The 15,395-nt window shown below is 54.8% G+C and overlaps 1 protein-coding gene across 1 annotated transcript; it reads left to right on the forward strand.

Annotated features, from left to right (window-relative positions):
* The first annotated feature begins 11,762 nt into the window (after positions 1 to 11,762).
* Positions 11,763 to 14,034, forward strand: HOXB4 (homeobox B4). The gene is made up of 2 exons (XM_049635907.1): positions 11,763 to 12,551; positions 13,423 to 14,034. Exons 1-2 carry the CDS (start codon positions 12,104 to 12,106, stop codon positions 13,719 to 13,721), a joined length of 747 nt encoding a protein of 248 aa, XP_049491864.1. The 5' UTR covers positions 11,763 to 12,103; the 3' UTR covers positions 13,722 to 14,034.
* The last annotated feature ends 1,361 nt before the right edge of the window (positions 14,035 to 15,395 follow it).

The following is a 15,395-nucleotide window of genomic DNA, read 5'->3' on the forward strand; positions in this document are numbered from 1 at the left end:
GGCGGTGGCGGCAGCCCAGGCCCCCGGCGCTCCCGCGGTAAGTGGCTTCCAGCTTTCGCTTTCTCCCCTCGCAATTTTGGGGCTTGGAACTGGGGAAGGAAATCTTGCCTCCGGCCGCAGGGCTGTGAGATGATAAAGTGGGGGAAATTTAGTCTGCGTTTTGCACCGAGTCCTGACAGGCTGGGTGTCTGAAGTGGGGGCACTCGGTTCCATAAGGCCTCAGCGGTTGGGGTGCCTGGTTTGTATTCGCAGGAGTGTCTGACTCTTTGTGGGGAAAGGGGCTCGTGGGGGCTCCTTCGGTGCCCTTGGAAATTTAGGGGGCAAGAGGGAAGGGTGTGTATTACTGAAGCAAGGGCCCCTTGTTGGGGGGGGCACTTCACTGCTGGATATCTTCAGACAGACATCTCCCCACCCCCAGGAAAGAAACTTTATGACATTCATTTGTCAGGGGTGTGTGGGGGCGCGCGCGGCTGGGCACTTTTATCTGGATACATCTGAGCTGAGAAAAAGCACCCGGAAGGCTAGCGCAGCTGCTGGGGGCTGCCTTGCACTGGGGCTCTCTTTGGCTTTCAGATTTTTGAACCGTATGAAAGGGGGTCCCTGCCCTTTCTCCAAGGCCTGTTGGAGGGGGTTACTCAGGATGGGGAGCGCGGCACTTCTGCACCCAGCTTCAGCCTGTTAATTCCAAGCCGACCCTTCTGCTTGGCTCTAAGTAGGGTCAGAGGGGCACAATCCCCTCAAATTCCAAACCTAATTCCTGGCCAGGAGTGGGGGGGGGGGAAGGGGAGCGCTTCTTCCCTTGCCTGGAGGAGTTAGATGTTGAAGCAGATCCCTGGCAGTCCCTCCATAAATAAAACTTGCTCCAGAACACAGACCCCACAGACCCCAACTGTTGGCGGGGGGGGGGGGGGGGGGAGGGGGTGGAAAGAAGGGACGCAGGAGCTGGGAGAGAAAAATCAGAGGTTCTCTCTTTCCTCTCCTCTCTCGCCCTCTTCTTTTCTCTCCACCAGACCCTTAAAAGCCCCTTTGTTTTGTGGTACCACAAACCAGAGGGATTTCATCATTTGACCCCCAGGGGGCCTGTTATTTTCTAAGGGTAAGTCACCCTCTTCTAAAAACCAGAGGCCTCCTCTCCACCAAACTGACCACCGTCCCCCCCCCCTTTTAAGATCCATGGGGTCTGCCACCCTGTTACTCCTGTTTTTGCCGGCCTGCCAGCTTATCAACTCCTGTGGATAGTTCCTCAAATTGGACATGTGGAGCCTTAAGGGGCTTCTGATCTTTGGGACAAGGAGAGGGCCACAAGATTCCCTTCATTTCCCATTAAAGGATGCCTGCCCTCTGCCTCTCTCCTCTCTTCCCTGCAGCCACTCTCTGTTCCCTGAGCTCTCTGGTCCCTGCCCAGGCCTGACTTAGGAGAGCCTTCACAGGTTTGAGAGCAAAGAGGACAGAGAGCTTGGTGTCCTCACCCTGATTTGAAGATGAATCTCCCCAAGAATGATGAGGCATTGGTACCCCTTGGAAAGGAGACTCTGGTCAGTTCCCAAAGGATCCTCAGCACCCTTTAAGATACCAATATATTTTGGAGGCATAGCTTCCCCACGCTCCCACTCTGGACAAGGCAAATGAGTTGAGTAAGGTGCAGAGGAAGACTGCAGCAGGGGCAGAATCTGACCTGGGGCCTCCTGGGAAACCCCATTGCCATGTGCCCTGGCCTCCCTCTCTCAGAAACGCAGCCTCCTTCTCTCAGAAACCCCAGACCACCAGGCCTGCCTTGAAGATTTTTTTTTTTTTTTGCCCCCTTCCATGTCAGCTCTGCAAACTCTGATAAAGAAATGTGTGGGGCTGGTGTCCCAGGGACATCTGCTGGGCGTATCTAGACAGATTTTCCGGAATGGCAAAAAGAAGCCCGAGGCGGGGGTGCCCACTTCCTCCCTGGAGGCCAAAACCCTTGAAGGGTCTGGTCTCCTCCTCTAAGTGGCTCCCGAAGACCCTCCGGCTGGGTTTTCCTCTTCTCTACTTTAGGTTGTCTGGGCAATGGTCTCCCTTAAAACCCAACAAGGACATGTTGGGGGAGGGGGTGAGAGGTGGGAAGGGGTTTCTGGTGCAAGGAGCTTCTTCTCCTTTGCTATAGCCCCCCCTCTCACCGCCCCCCCCTGCCCTTCCCTCCAAGATGTTCTTTGGGAAAGCTGTTCCCCAGTCTGGAGGACTCTTCTCTCCCTTCTCACCCACTTGCTTCCCCTCCCCGGCTGAGCCCAGGACTCAACCTTGTGAGCTACAGGCTGGTACCCTCTGGCCAGACCCTTACGCCCATCCTTGCAACTGCCCAGCACCCTCAACCCCGGGCAGGGCGGAGGAGGCAGCCAGGGATTGAGGCTGCAGTTGCCCTTTTCCCCCCAAGGCCAGCCTGACCAGCACTCTGCAGACAATTTGATTTTGATTTTTTTTGTTTTGTTTTATTTGGTTATTTTGTTTTGTTTTGGTTTGTTTCTCTGCGCCACGGGGCGGGAGGAAGTATAAAGAAGTGTAAACAGGAAAGCCAGCCGGCCCTGGAGTTCTTAGCGCCCATATTTCATCGGCGGCTTCCTCTCCATAACTGCAGCACGGACACTTAACCCTTCCCTGGCTGTGAGAATGTATTCCCTGGGGGTGGTGGGGACAAGGTGTGGGGGCAAGATCCAAGGAGAAGCTCCTTTCCCTGGCCCGGTTCCTTTATCCCTGGGGTCTGAATGCTGGGGCAGAAGCCAAGGATTTGGAGCAAGAGAGAAAACAGACCGCTCTCCCAAACTCAACCCCTTCCAGGGCAGTGAGGAGAAGGCTCTCCCTGCATGGGCTTTTCAGCTTGGGGACCAACTGGATCGACCAAGGAGGACAGAGCTAGGGAGAACCCCTCCCATGCTTTAGGGTCACTCTCTCCATTTTTGGAGTTTCTAGAAGTAATCAGATTTCGAGGCTGGGATCTGCCCACAGCAGGATTTATCGATTGCTGCAGCGCTGTTACACATCCATATTAATTAACCCAGACACCGGCCTGGAAACTGAGCTGCTTGGGGAGGAGGAGGAGGGGAGAAATAGGGGCCCCTTAAGGAAAATGGACATTTCTCCCTAAGTGCCCCCAGGGCCCAGATTGGAGAGTCCTTCTCCACCAGAATCTTGTGGCCTTCCCCAAGCTTGATGTCCCCGCACTTCTCAGCAGGGGCAAGCGTGCCTTCCTCCCCACAGTCAGAATCCACACACAAATATTCTCAGGGGTGGAATTAAACACCCCTCAGGCCTGACTCTTCCTTGTCAGAGGTAGGCTGCCCCAGCCCTCCAAGGGATGGATCCTTTGGTGGATATTCGCAGCACGACCTTTCTAGAGGGCTTCACGCCTCCTCCCCACCTTCCTTCCAACTTCCTCCAGGTAGAAGCTTTTTTATGGTTTGGGCGCTTGTTTGGTTTTTAGTGTTTGGTGGTGGTGGTGGTGGTGGTGGTGATGGCCTTCCCCTTCGTCTTCCCCCTCCCTCCAAAAAGTGATTAAAATCTGTTAAAGGATTTAATTAAGACAGTTAAATGAAAAGGAAGGAGGCGCAAATGAGTTGGGGGAAAAAACCCACACCAAAGCTATTCTCAACGATTAAATCGCCATTTTAACAATATAATGGAGTTTGCATCCTGAAAGGGGAAATCAACGCTCATATCTCATCAATAATTCATAGAGTCCGGGATCACGCAGAGGTCAGCAGACGGGGCCGAAGCGCCGGCCTGCTTGGGGCTCCGAGCCGCTGGAGCCGCTGCCGCATACATTACGCGCCGCGGGCCGCGCTGCCGCCACCTCCGCGGCGGCTTGGGCCGGGGACGCGCCTGCCGACAGGTTTAGGCTGATTTTCGGATTTTTCGTTCTTCCTTTTGGTGAATTTACTGAGACCCAGATTTCGGGCTCCCAGAGGATGTGGGGGATTTAGGAGACGGGAGAGGACTGGACTTGGGAGCGATTGGGGACCGGTCGCACCCGGCATGTCACCACCTTTCCAAGTTTTAATCTCTTCTCCACCTTTTTTTCTCCGTTTCCCTGTTTCAGGCGTCTTCTGTCCTGTCTCTTCTCTCCCCACATTTCCACTTGAAGAGGAAGATGCACTCGCTGCAGCTTCTTCTAGCTTCTCTTCCCCGGGGGGAAGAGGCTCCCAGGCTGCCCGGCCGGGTTCTGGCCTTGCAGTCCGCGTGGTTACGGGCTGAGCCCACGTAGCCGTGGCCCTGGTTTCGGCCTCTGAGCCTTGACGCTGTCTTTGATTGTAGCGATCCCTGACCTCGGAGCCCTGTGGGGTAGGGATGAATGTGCCCAGGGAGGAAAGGGATCTCGCAGGCCCCAATCCGTCTGGCCTGGTCAAGATGACCCCGGGCCAGGTGGGAAGGGAAGGATTCAGCTCGGAAGGCAGCATCTGGAGGAAAAGTGGAGGGAAAGTGCCAGCCTGTGAGGACATCTCCCCTTGGGGCTTGAAGGCGGGATGCAGGATAATCTCTCTATTTTGGAAATTCTGCAGGCTTGTTCCATTCTCTGTGTTTGTGCCTCTCCAATTTGCTCTCTTCTGTTTTCTGACCCCCAACGGGCCCCTAGGGAGGGAGGAAGGAAACCTGTCCCTGTGAGAGGTGGGGTCCTGAGAGGGGATATTTGGGCACAAGGGAAACCGAAAGAGCGCAGGTCGCCCGTATGGCCGCTGCGCTGGCCGAGAAGCAGAGGCTGTAACGTCCCCGAGCTGCCAGTAGAGTCCGCCTTAGACCAAGTTCACAGCCAGGCTGGGGCCTCTGAGGCGCCAGCGAGCGGCCGTGCAAGGTGGCCCCGGGCCCGCTGGGTCTCGCACGGCCTGGACACTGAGCTCTCTTTCCAGCCCTTTGGGGACTGTGGCTCCCTCCGCTCTCAAGGAACCCTTGCTCTAAGCTCTCTCCACTCTTCACCCCAGAAACTCCCTCCTCCAGGTCAGCCGACGCGTCTTACCGCACCCTGTGTGTCCCCACGCACAGCACCCGCGGCCCCACTCGGGGACAAGAATGGAGAGGATGGGTCATCCAAAGCCTTTCCAGGCACTCCACAGGAGACACCGGTGGAAATGCGGGGAGTGGGGTCGATGCAGGAAGTGGGGTGGCGTTTTTGTTTTTGTTTTTTTCCGAAGGAGCTATTTAATAATCAAGACTCCTCTTCCCCAGAGCTAAGGCCCTTAGTGGAGGTTGCGGACGGTGGTGAGCGGGGGAGGGGCACGAAAAGCGTTTTTGCGCTTGGATTTCTGCAGCCGGCGCAGCAGAATGAGACCCTGGGCCGTGAGGCCGGTGTTATTGCCAGAGGGGTCGCAAAGTTGGAGGGTCAAAAGTTTACAGCGTGCGTGAGCGGGCGGCGGCGTCTAGCGGCGGGGGCGGGCTGGGCAAGGGGAGGAGGCTGTGTGAGTGGAGAGAGAAGCGAGGGGGCAAGGGGTGCTGGAGGTATGGGAGACGTGTGCTTGGGGAGTAGGGGAGCAGAAGTGGGGTGGAGAGACTGACACCTGGGAAGGGAGACACTGGAGTAGAGGAGAAACCCTTCTCCAAACCCCGGAGCTGGTGGGGTGGGGGAGCCGCACAAAAGAGCGCTGGGGGCATGGAATCCTCTGCGCAATTTTCTCTCCCAAAGATAACCTTTGAGTCACCATATAAAATTTAATTAAAACCTACCCAGCCGCACACATTAAAGAAAAAAAATCCAATTACCCACACGTCCTTGCAGGACATTTGATGGGGCCAAAGAAGGCTTCCAAGGTGAAGGCCTGATTCTCACCAACATCAGCCCCACCCTGCTTCCCCTAAAGGGGCCAAACAGCTGACTCCCCCAACTCCCCCTTTGCCCCCAGGCAGGCCTGTTTTTCAGGGTTTCCTAGCCCCCAGGCTGGGTCCAGGCAGCCATGGACTCCTACGGGCTAGGACTGGAGGGTTTCTGAACTCCCATTCCTCTTTCCAAATTGCTTGGGTTTAAGAAGGTGGATATTGAAAGAAGGCTGGCTTGCTAATCCTCGCACTCTCCCAAAACCTCCACTTGTGTGTTCATCCAGAATCCCTCTCTTCCTATTTGGAGGAGGGAGGGGAAATGAGAAGGAAAAATACTGAATGGCCTCACAGAGATCTTTTTAACTGGAGTTGAAACAAGCGACCTGAAATGAACCTCCAATCCATGCATTAGGCTGCGCTCATAAGTAACATGTTTACAGGGACTCTGTAATTATAACACCAGGGCATATGCCTATTTTTGGTCTTTAAATGACTGTTTGTTGTGTTATGAAATGTCTTCATCTTCTGTTCTAAGCATTGGGTATAGGAGGTGCGCTGTGGGTGTTTGTCCTGAGAGTTTTCATAAAGATGCCTTTTGAAATGGGGCCGGAAGAGACAACAACTTAACGGCAGATTTTACATCAATTTGCCCCAGTTTTTGCCTGACCAGTTGGGTGTGGGTCCCCATTTCTACTCAGCCTTGGGACACGTTTCTCTGAGGAGTCAGGCCAGGAAGGAATTCCTGAAGTCCAGAAGGGGTAGAGGTCAAAGCCTGAACAGGAACTCCTGTTCCTCCTCTGTGTCTTCTTCCTCCTTTCCAGGACAGAATGCTAGCAAATTTATGGTTCTGTGGACGAGCCTGGAGTAGCCAAAGGGCCTGGGCTGGAGAGGCCTCTCGGGAAGGGGAAAAGAGAGTCCTCAGCCATCCTGGCCAAACCAGGTGTTTGGGGATGTTCTCTCCCATCTCCCTGGGCTAGGGGGGTATATCTCCCTGCAGACACTCGCCCTAGACTTAAACTGGGTGGAAGGGGAGTCACCTGACCTACCTCTGCTGGTCCGTTGGAGGCTGGAGAAAGGGGAAAATGTGTTGTTGACAATCCACCAATTCTAATCCTTGAGAGACAAATCAGAGAAAGTCTCTGAGTATTTTTAATGCCTCCTTGCTTTATTCCAGTACCTCCTTGTGGTGGTGGTGATGCGGGTACGTAAAAGAGTTACTGTATAGATGAGAAGTGGTTTTAAACAAAAAACGGCGGGGGGGGGGGGGGAGGAGCGGAGTATTGTTTTGTTTTTAAAGGGAAACTAAGGCCTCTGAAAGCCAAGTCCCAAGCTTTGACCAGCACAGTCCAGCTCCTCTCTCAGGGTTCTCTGTCTTTCCCAAATGTGCTGGCCTATGGACCAATTCTCACCCCCACGAGGTGGAGGACTCATTCCTGGGGCCCTGGAGCCTCCAAAGTTTGGGCAGAAAGGGGGATATCTCTGGCACTGGGGAATGGAATAAAGCAGATAGAGTATGCAAGGGGGTGGGCATACAGGCCCTACCGATGCAGCCATTTAATAGTGAAGGCAGGAGGGAAGGGGGCTCCGGCTCAGGCCTGGTCTCAGGGACCCAGATCCCGAAGGCCGCTTCTCCAGGTGCCATCCTCCCTCATAGGCCCCAAAAGGAGCCCCTGTGGAATCATCCTACCCTCTCCCACTTTTCCCTGGGAACCAGAACTGGCAAAAATACAGGAGTGATGGAATATCAAGGTGAAGGTGGGGCAGGCTGAGCCCTATCCGAATGGGACTTTTTTGGGGGTGGGGGTTGGGTGAAGGGAAGAGAAGGTTCTGGCAAAAAAAAATAGAATTAGGAAAGGGCTCAGTAGAGCTGGGGAGGATGAGCTGAATCAAATTCCTGCTCCGTCATTTTTCTCCCAAGTAATGACCTGCGCAAAATTCAATATGACCGAGCGAACTGCGCCAGCGTATTATAGTAACTGCCTGCTCGTGGGGGAGGCCCGGAGAGGGGTGAACCGTAGGTCACAGCGTCTAAAAATTATTAAAATGTTCGAGAGCCTCGTGACGCGCCTAGCTGTTTAACAAAGACTGACAAAGTATGAGATTAATACGAAAACTTGCGCCTCAAAAACAAAAACACATCAAAAAAAAAAAAAAAAAAGTCTTGTTCCGGCCTCCAAGGAGGCCCGGAGCTGCTGTGCCCGCAGCCGCGGTTCGGTTTTCCGGACACACAATAGTGGACAAGAGCGAGCTCCTCTGTGGCCGAGCGGGCCCGAGGGCGGGTCTGCGGCCGGGAGGGCCGGTGAGTACTCTTGCCCGCTCCCTTTCTGGGCCTTCCACTCCTCGGTGCGGCCTCCGGTGCGCGGGCCGGCTGGGGGCTCGCCTCCTCGACCCTTCGGTTTCTCTCCCTCGCTCTGTGCCCTCTCCCGGGCGACAAAAGGTAGACGGATTCCGTGCGGGCTGGGCACGCCCGGGACAGCGAAGGGGGCTGAGCAGTGAGAGGTCACTCTAGCAACCTGTGGCTGCCCGGGGGGGAAGGCGGCCGGCGAGCCAGCGAGCGAGCGGGGAGTACAGGGGAGGTGGCTCGGGATGCGCGCGCAAAGCTTTTTGCTTTTTCTTATTTTTATTATGACTACTCCTGTTAGCATTCTTTTGAGGGTGGAAGGGAGAGGCAGCCCCCGGTTTTGGTGAAATCCGTCTAGGGAGTGGCTGATAAACCTTGTCCTCCACCCATCGCGGCTGCACTCGGCTGGTGGGGGGGGGCGGGGTGCGGCGCCTCGGTGGGATGGGCAGGTGGCGGCTCCCAGCGCGCGGAAGAGAAAATCTCTGCGCTCTGTCCCTAAGATCAGCCATACCCAGCCCCGCAGTGTCTCTGTCTCCCATACCTCTCTCTTGGGGTGCTCCGAGCACCTGGGCTGCATCCTTTGTGAAGTGCAGAGCAACAGAGAGGCCCGGTGGCCGGCCTAGCGGCCCTCCCCAAATTCGGAAAAGCCGACTGAGTTGGACGGGTTTCAGAGAGCGAGCGAGTTGAGAAGGACAGGAGGTATGGGGTGGGGGAGGGGCCTGGCCAGTTGGAATGGGTCGTGGAACCCCTGACTAACTGGCCTTTGATAAGACTTGGGAAGATCCCTGCTTGAGGCCGCAGGGCTGGTGGGGGTCCTACCCAGGCATTTTGTCTGTGGGCCCAGGGCCAGACTCTAGTAGTCTCTCTAGGTGCCCATGTGGGGGGGTCTATTGGACTCTCTCTTGGCAAAGATCATTAAAATATAAGTGTGGTGTGGGGTGTGTGTGTGTGTGTGTGTGTGCGCGTGTGTGTGTGATTTTTCAAATATATGCAAGTCAGCTTGGCTGGGCTGGGAGAGTGTTGTTGTTAGAAATCAGGCCCGGAGGCCAAAATTGGCAATCTGGATTTAGGACAGAAAATCAGAGGGTCTCTGGACATAGTTTCTGGCAAGTGGGAGCACTCCTCCTACCCACCTGCAAGGGTCCCAGAATTGTGGATGGGCAGAGACTTCTGGAATGTGATGGTTAGAGGGTTGTTTTTGTGTGTGTGTGTTATCGCTGTATTTGTTAATGAAATTGATATGATTCTGACTTGCTCACCAGGGATGCAAGTATTTCTCAGGGAGATGGGTAGGGAGTCTGGGCAAGGCGGAAGCTTTCTCTGCGCCAATTCCCCTAACCCTGTGCTGGCCCTCAGCATTCAGTCTAGGACCCAGTTCCCTCCAGCCCAGTCCCCAGTCTCCCAGTTTAGTATATTCAGCAGTTACTGGGACCCTCAGGAAGTTCATTCAGAAACCCCAGGTTCCCCCAGGTTTCCCAGATCCCCATTTTGGTCGCACTGCCAGCGACCCTAGCAGGTGGCAGAATGAGCAAATTTAGACAGAAAGAGTCTGCCTGGGGCTAGGGAGGTGGGAGAAGCGGGGTTCCTCGCACACTTCAGGGATTATCCCCCTTTTCTGGCCCCAGGAGGTATGGGAGTTTGGGAGGGGCCAGAATATCATCTGGCTGCATCTTTTATGGTTCCTCATTGCCCTTCATTCGGAAATGAAACGCCTTTGATCTTTTTCTCAGGTTGTAAATGGAATTGCCCGTCATTAAATATCCGGGGCCCCATCTGTTTGGTCTCCCAGCATTTTTCTTTACAGCTGTTTCTCTCTCTTTTTACCATTGAATTTTTCCAAAAGGACTTTTATGACACCTCCTTCACACCCAGCCGCCTCTCCCTCCTCCCTTTGCTGAGAGGCGCCTTGGAAAATATCTAGATATTCGTTTGATGGCAAACTAAAGGCTTCGAGGGGCATGGAGGAACCGATTGGGGTTTTGTTTTTCTTAAAAAAAAATAAAAGTCCTGGGGGGAGGGGAGGGGCGCGAGGGCACCCAGAAGGGCCTGATTCTGACTATGCTGCAGCCTCAGGATGACCCTTCCTCCTTTTGTGCTTAGCTAATGTTTACATCTCATAATTCATGCGCCGCCCAGGGTTGCGCGGCGGCCGCGAGGTTCGCGTCCCTTTGCGGAACCGGCGGTTTCAATTTCTCTCTGATAGAAGAGAAAGAGAGTTGAAAACCTTGTAATCCCCAAAATGGACCCGCAGTGCCTTTTCCTGCTCCCAGAGCTCAAAAGTAGAACAAAACGAAATAAAATCAAAGCACTGAAATCACACCCCAAACAAGAAGAAGGCGCGCAAAGTGGGAGAACTGGAAAATTTCTGGGCCAAGAAGATCTGTCTGTCTTCTGTATATACCCTGTAGATCCGAATTTGTGTAAGGAATTTTGTGGTCACAAATTCGTATCTAGGGGAATATGTAGTTGACATAAACACTCCGCTCATTTTTTTCCCGAAGAAAAAAAAATTTTTTTTTCCCAAATGAGGACCATCCGGTGACTGACCACACGAAGACTCCTTCCTTTTTCTTTCTTCTTTCTTTTCCTCCCTTACTGGTTAGAGACAGAGGAATCATCTCCCATGCCTGCCCCTGGAAGGCTTGGTCCCTTATTGCTTCTCTTAATAGGTTAATATTGCTGGTGGTGTTTTAATTTTATTCTCTCCCTCAAGCCCACTAATTCTCTACTCTGGGATCGGGGAGGCTTTATTGAAAATCGGGGGGGGGGGGCAGGGAACGACTATCGTCCTCAGTGGGCAAAGGCACAGAAAATCGCTTTTCAAACGGATGTTGAGGTCTCCTTTTCGTTTGGGATCAGAACAAGAGGGCCTGGAAATATGCAGTTACGAAGGGGTGTTATTCTGTGTGTGGGTCACCCCCAGGGCTCCCACCCCCAGCATCATAAGGATGTGAGATTTCTCTGCACTGCAGAGGCGGCTGCATTAGCGGCAATTAGAAAGTCTGCACACCGTGATTAGCATTGCTCCGGTGGTTTTGGAATTAGCAAATTGCTATTCAGTGTGCTCTCAAAAGTTGCAAGATTTTTACTCCAGCGCTCGTGTTCAGTGTGAGAAACCAAGTCATTTCTCCCCGCTTGGGCCGCGTTGGGCACGGGGAGGAGTGGATAGGAGAAGGGAACGGAAGGACTGACTGACACAACCAAACTAATAGCGCAGCTAAATGCGATTTGGAAGGCGAGGTTCCCCGAATTAGTGCATGAATTTCCTATCGATCCGCCCGCGGTTCCATTCATCTCTGACAAGTCCCTCCGTGCACCCGCCTGCTTGCTCCCGACGCCTCCTCTCTCACTCCCTACCCCTCCCCAGGCGACTGCAGAGAAAAGCCCCATGCTCAGTGCCTCTCGCCCCCAATGTGGGTTCCCTTCTCCAGGCAGAGCCCCCAGGCTGTCTCTCACTTAACTCCCCACACAGACTCCTGGGCTCCTCGCCGTCTTGAGGAGGGGATGGGGGCCTATGCAAGGCAGAGAATGCGGGGTGGAGGCGAGGCAGGACAGGAGGGGCTGCACCGGGAGCCCCAACTTCCGAGGGGATCCAGGATTGTTCTCTGCCCAGCGCCCCAACAGGCCCTCCAGCGGCAACCTGCCCTGTTCCTCTCCCTCTCTCTCTCCTTCTCTGTCTCTCTCTCCCTCTGATCCCGGAGAGAGCCTGGCGAGGAGGCGGTCGCCCCGCAGGAGCCCTATGTAAATCCTGGTGTTGGGGGGGGGGGGGGGGGGAAAGAGAAGAAGGGGAAATAAACCTCTTTGGCTGGAGTAGGGTCCGGGTGAGCAGATTTCCTTATCCGGGAATCGCAGGCGGGGCGGCCATTGGCTCCGGGGATCACGTGGGCCCCTAACTTTGTTCACTTGACAGTAAGTAGGAGGGCTTTCGGAAACAGGAAAACGAGTCAGGGGTCGGAATAAATTTTAGTATATTTTGTGGGCAATTCCCAGAAATTAATGGCTATGAGTTCTTTTTTGATCAACTCAAACTATGTCGACCCCAAGTTCCCTCCGTGCGAGGAATATTCACAGAGCGATTACCTACCCAGCGAGCACTCGCCGGGGTACTACGCCGGCGGCCAGAGGCGAGAGAGCGGCTTCCAGCCGGAGGCGGGCTTCGGGCGGCGCGCGGCGTGCACCGTGCAGCGCTACGCGGCCTGCCGGGACCCCGGGCCCCCGCCGCCGCCGCCGCCGCCCCCGCCGCCGCCCGGGCTGTCCCCTCGGGCTCCTGCGCCGCCGCCTTCCGGGGCCCTCCTCCCGGAGCCCGGCCAGCGCTGCGAGGCGGTCAGCAGCAGCCCCCCGCCGCCTCCCTGCGCCCAGAACCCCCTGCACCCCAGCCCGTCCCACTCCGCGTGCAAAGAGCCCGTCGTCTACCCCTGGATGCGCAAAGTTCACGTGAGCACGGGTGAGTGCGTGGGCACCCCTTCCCCCTCCCACCCCCGGTGCTTTACACCAAAGGGACCTCGGAGGCATGGGGGGGGGGGGGCTGGGGGAAGCCAATTGTCCCCGCTATAAACTCGCCATTGCCGGAGATTTACGGTCGCCTGTTTTCAGAGCCACATAATTACATCCCCCATAAATTTTTATGGCCTGGTGGGCCCCGCGCCTTTGAAGTCGGTTCCCCATCCTCTTTGCCATTCTCACCAGCGACTTTTTCGCCAGGGAGATGCAGTCTCAGTGAAGTTGGAAGTTGGGGAGGGGTGGGAGAGGTGGGGGAGGAGAAGGAGGAGGGGGTAATCTGTATTTGAGCGGAGAGTTGAGTCAACTCCCAGTATTTATTTTTTCCTTTCTTTCCTCTAGTCTGGCTCCTTGGCTCGAGAAGTAGGCAAAAGTTTTTACTGGGGACAGGCGCTGCTTGGAATCTGAGCACAGAGGGTGGGAACTAACAGAAGAAAGGTTTAGGGAAAACCCCCCTCCCTCTTTCACCCCTCATTCTCCCATCCCGGGGCCCCAGGCCAAGGGGGCAGAGAGGAGCGGTTAAAACCTTGTGGAGATTCCTCTCTGCCCCCACCCCCCTCTCCAGACACCCAAACAACAACGTGGAGACAACATAAACCTCCAGAACTTTGAGGTCTCTTTCTCTTCCTGGGGGCCGCTTTCTTCCCTTTTCGTCCCCACCGCCCCCCCCCCCCCCCACCCCCAAGGAGGGGGAGGGGGCGGGAGAGGGAGGGAGGGAGGGAGGGAGACGCTGTGTTAGCTGGAAGAAAGGGCTCTCTCCCTCCTCCCTTTCGGGGCAATAAAACTTTCTCTTTCTCCTTCTCTCTGTGTGTGTCCAGTAAACCCCAATTACGCCGGCGGGGAGCCCAAGCGCTCTCGGACAGCCTACACTCGCCAGCAGGTCTTGGAACTGGAGAAGGAATTTCACTACAACCGCTACCTGACGCGGCGCCGGAGGGTGGAGATCGCCCACGCGCTCTGTCTCTCCGAGCGCCAGATCAAGATCTGGTTCCAGAACCGGCGCATGAAGTGGAAAAAAGACCACAAGTTGCCCAACACCAAGATCCGCTCGGGTGGCACCGCAGGCGCAGCTGGAGGGCCCCCTGGCCGGCCCAACGGAGGCCCCCCCGCGCTCTAGTGCCCCCCGCGCGCGGGAGCCGCGAACCTCGGGGCGGGGGTGGGTTGTGAGCGCTGGGGGGGGGGGGAGCGGCAGGGGGAGATGCGGGAGGGGACCCTGGGGCCTGGGTCCGCAAAAGCCTACCTGCCCTCCCCCTACTTTATCTATTACACGAATAAACGCAGAGGAGGGGGAGGGGAAGCTTTATTTATAGAAATGACAATAGGGAGCCAGGCAAGGCCCCCCAGAAGCAAGGTTCAAGTCTCTTGCTTTCTTCCTTAAAAAAAAAAAAAAAAAAAAAAGAAGAAAAAGAAGAAGAAGGAAGAAAGAAAAAGACAGAAAGAGAAATAGGAGGCTGCACTCCTCGTTTTCAGCTTTGGCGAAGATGGATCCACGTTTCATCTTTAATCACGCCAGGCCCAGGCCCATCTGTCTTGTTTACTCTGCCGCGGAGAGGACGGGCCTCGGTGGCGACCATTACCTCGACACCCGGCTAACAAATGAGGCCCGGCTCCGACGCCGCCGCCTCTGCTGCTGCCGCTGCTGGAAGACAGCCTGGATTTTCTTTCTTTGTCCCCCATTCCTGACACCCAGCGAAAGCACCCTGTGACTGCCAGATAGCGCAGTGTTTTGGCCACGGTAACACGGCGCACGCACGCACACACACACACACACACACACACACCCTCCTCCCCCTCGGTGCCCCTCCACGGGCACACTGACTGCTCACCCCCTTCCACCAAGGGGTGGGGTGGGGGGCAGCAGCAGGAAGGGGACACATGGAGGTGGGGGTGGCCTTGGCACCGCAGGACCAGCCAGGGAAATTGAGTCCAACAGAAAAGAGACCCGGAGACCCGAGAGGGCCTTCTTCTGGAAGGTCAAGCCATTCCTGGCAGAGTCAGGGGCCGGCTGAGTTCTGGAAGCTGGGCACAACCCTCTGGCCAATTGAGTTGTGCAGCGAGGCCTTCTCTCCTCCGCTGCAAATGAATGTGAGACTAGCACAGAAAATGTGGTGGGGCCTCCCGGTCTGGGAGACATATTGCAGAGACCTCTCCCATAGTTTATCATTGTTTTGCATTAATTATTATTATTATTAATTATTATTATTATTATTATTATTATTTTATGTCATGCGCGTCCTGTCTCCTGTTCTCTCTCTGACATTCCAAACCAGGTCCCTTCCTAGTTCTGGGGCTGCCTGAGTCTAGAACCCTTCGTTGGCGTGAAAATTTTGTGTCCTGTACAGAGTGACAGTAGAAATAAATGTTTGGTTTCTTGTGACCAGCACGGCGTGTTTTTGTTGAAACCTTGATGTAAAGATACAGACGAATGCCACCCAGCGTATATTTTAAGCATCTCAGTCCATTCGGCCTCACATTGTATGTGGTTGAGGATTTTTTTTTCGAAGGGTCCAAGGAGAATTTCTATCTCAGAGGACTCCAAATTGTGGTAGCTGGTTTGTTTTCCTTTTGGGGTGGGTGTGTTTTGTTTGGGGCTTTTAATTTTTTCCCTCCAGTCCAAAAATGGGTTGAAAGTATTGGGAGGGCCGACTCCAATCCCTAATGGGGGGAAAATGTTTCATTGTAGGACACGAGAGGCTTAAGTATGGCAAAGCCTTTCATATCGTGATTTATTTGTCATAAGCAAATAAAATGCGGTTAAGCTGTCTCTTTCTAGACAGACGGCTCTTTGCTT

Source organism: Panthera uncia, chromosome E1 (genome assembly GCF_023721935.1).
Source record: "Panthera uncia isolate 11264 chromosome E1, Puncia_PCG_1.0, whole genome shotgun sequence".
Taxonomy (NCBI): Eukaryota; Metazoa; Chordata; class Mammalia; order Carnivora; family Felidae; genus Panthera; species Panthera uncia.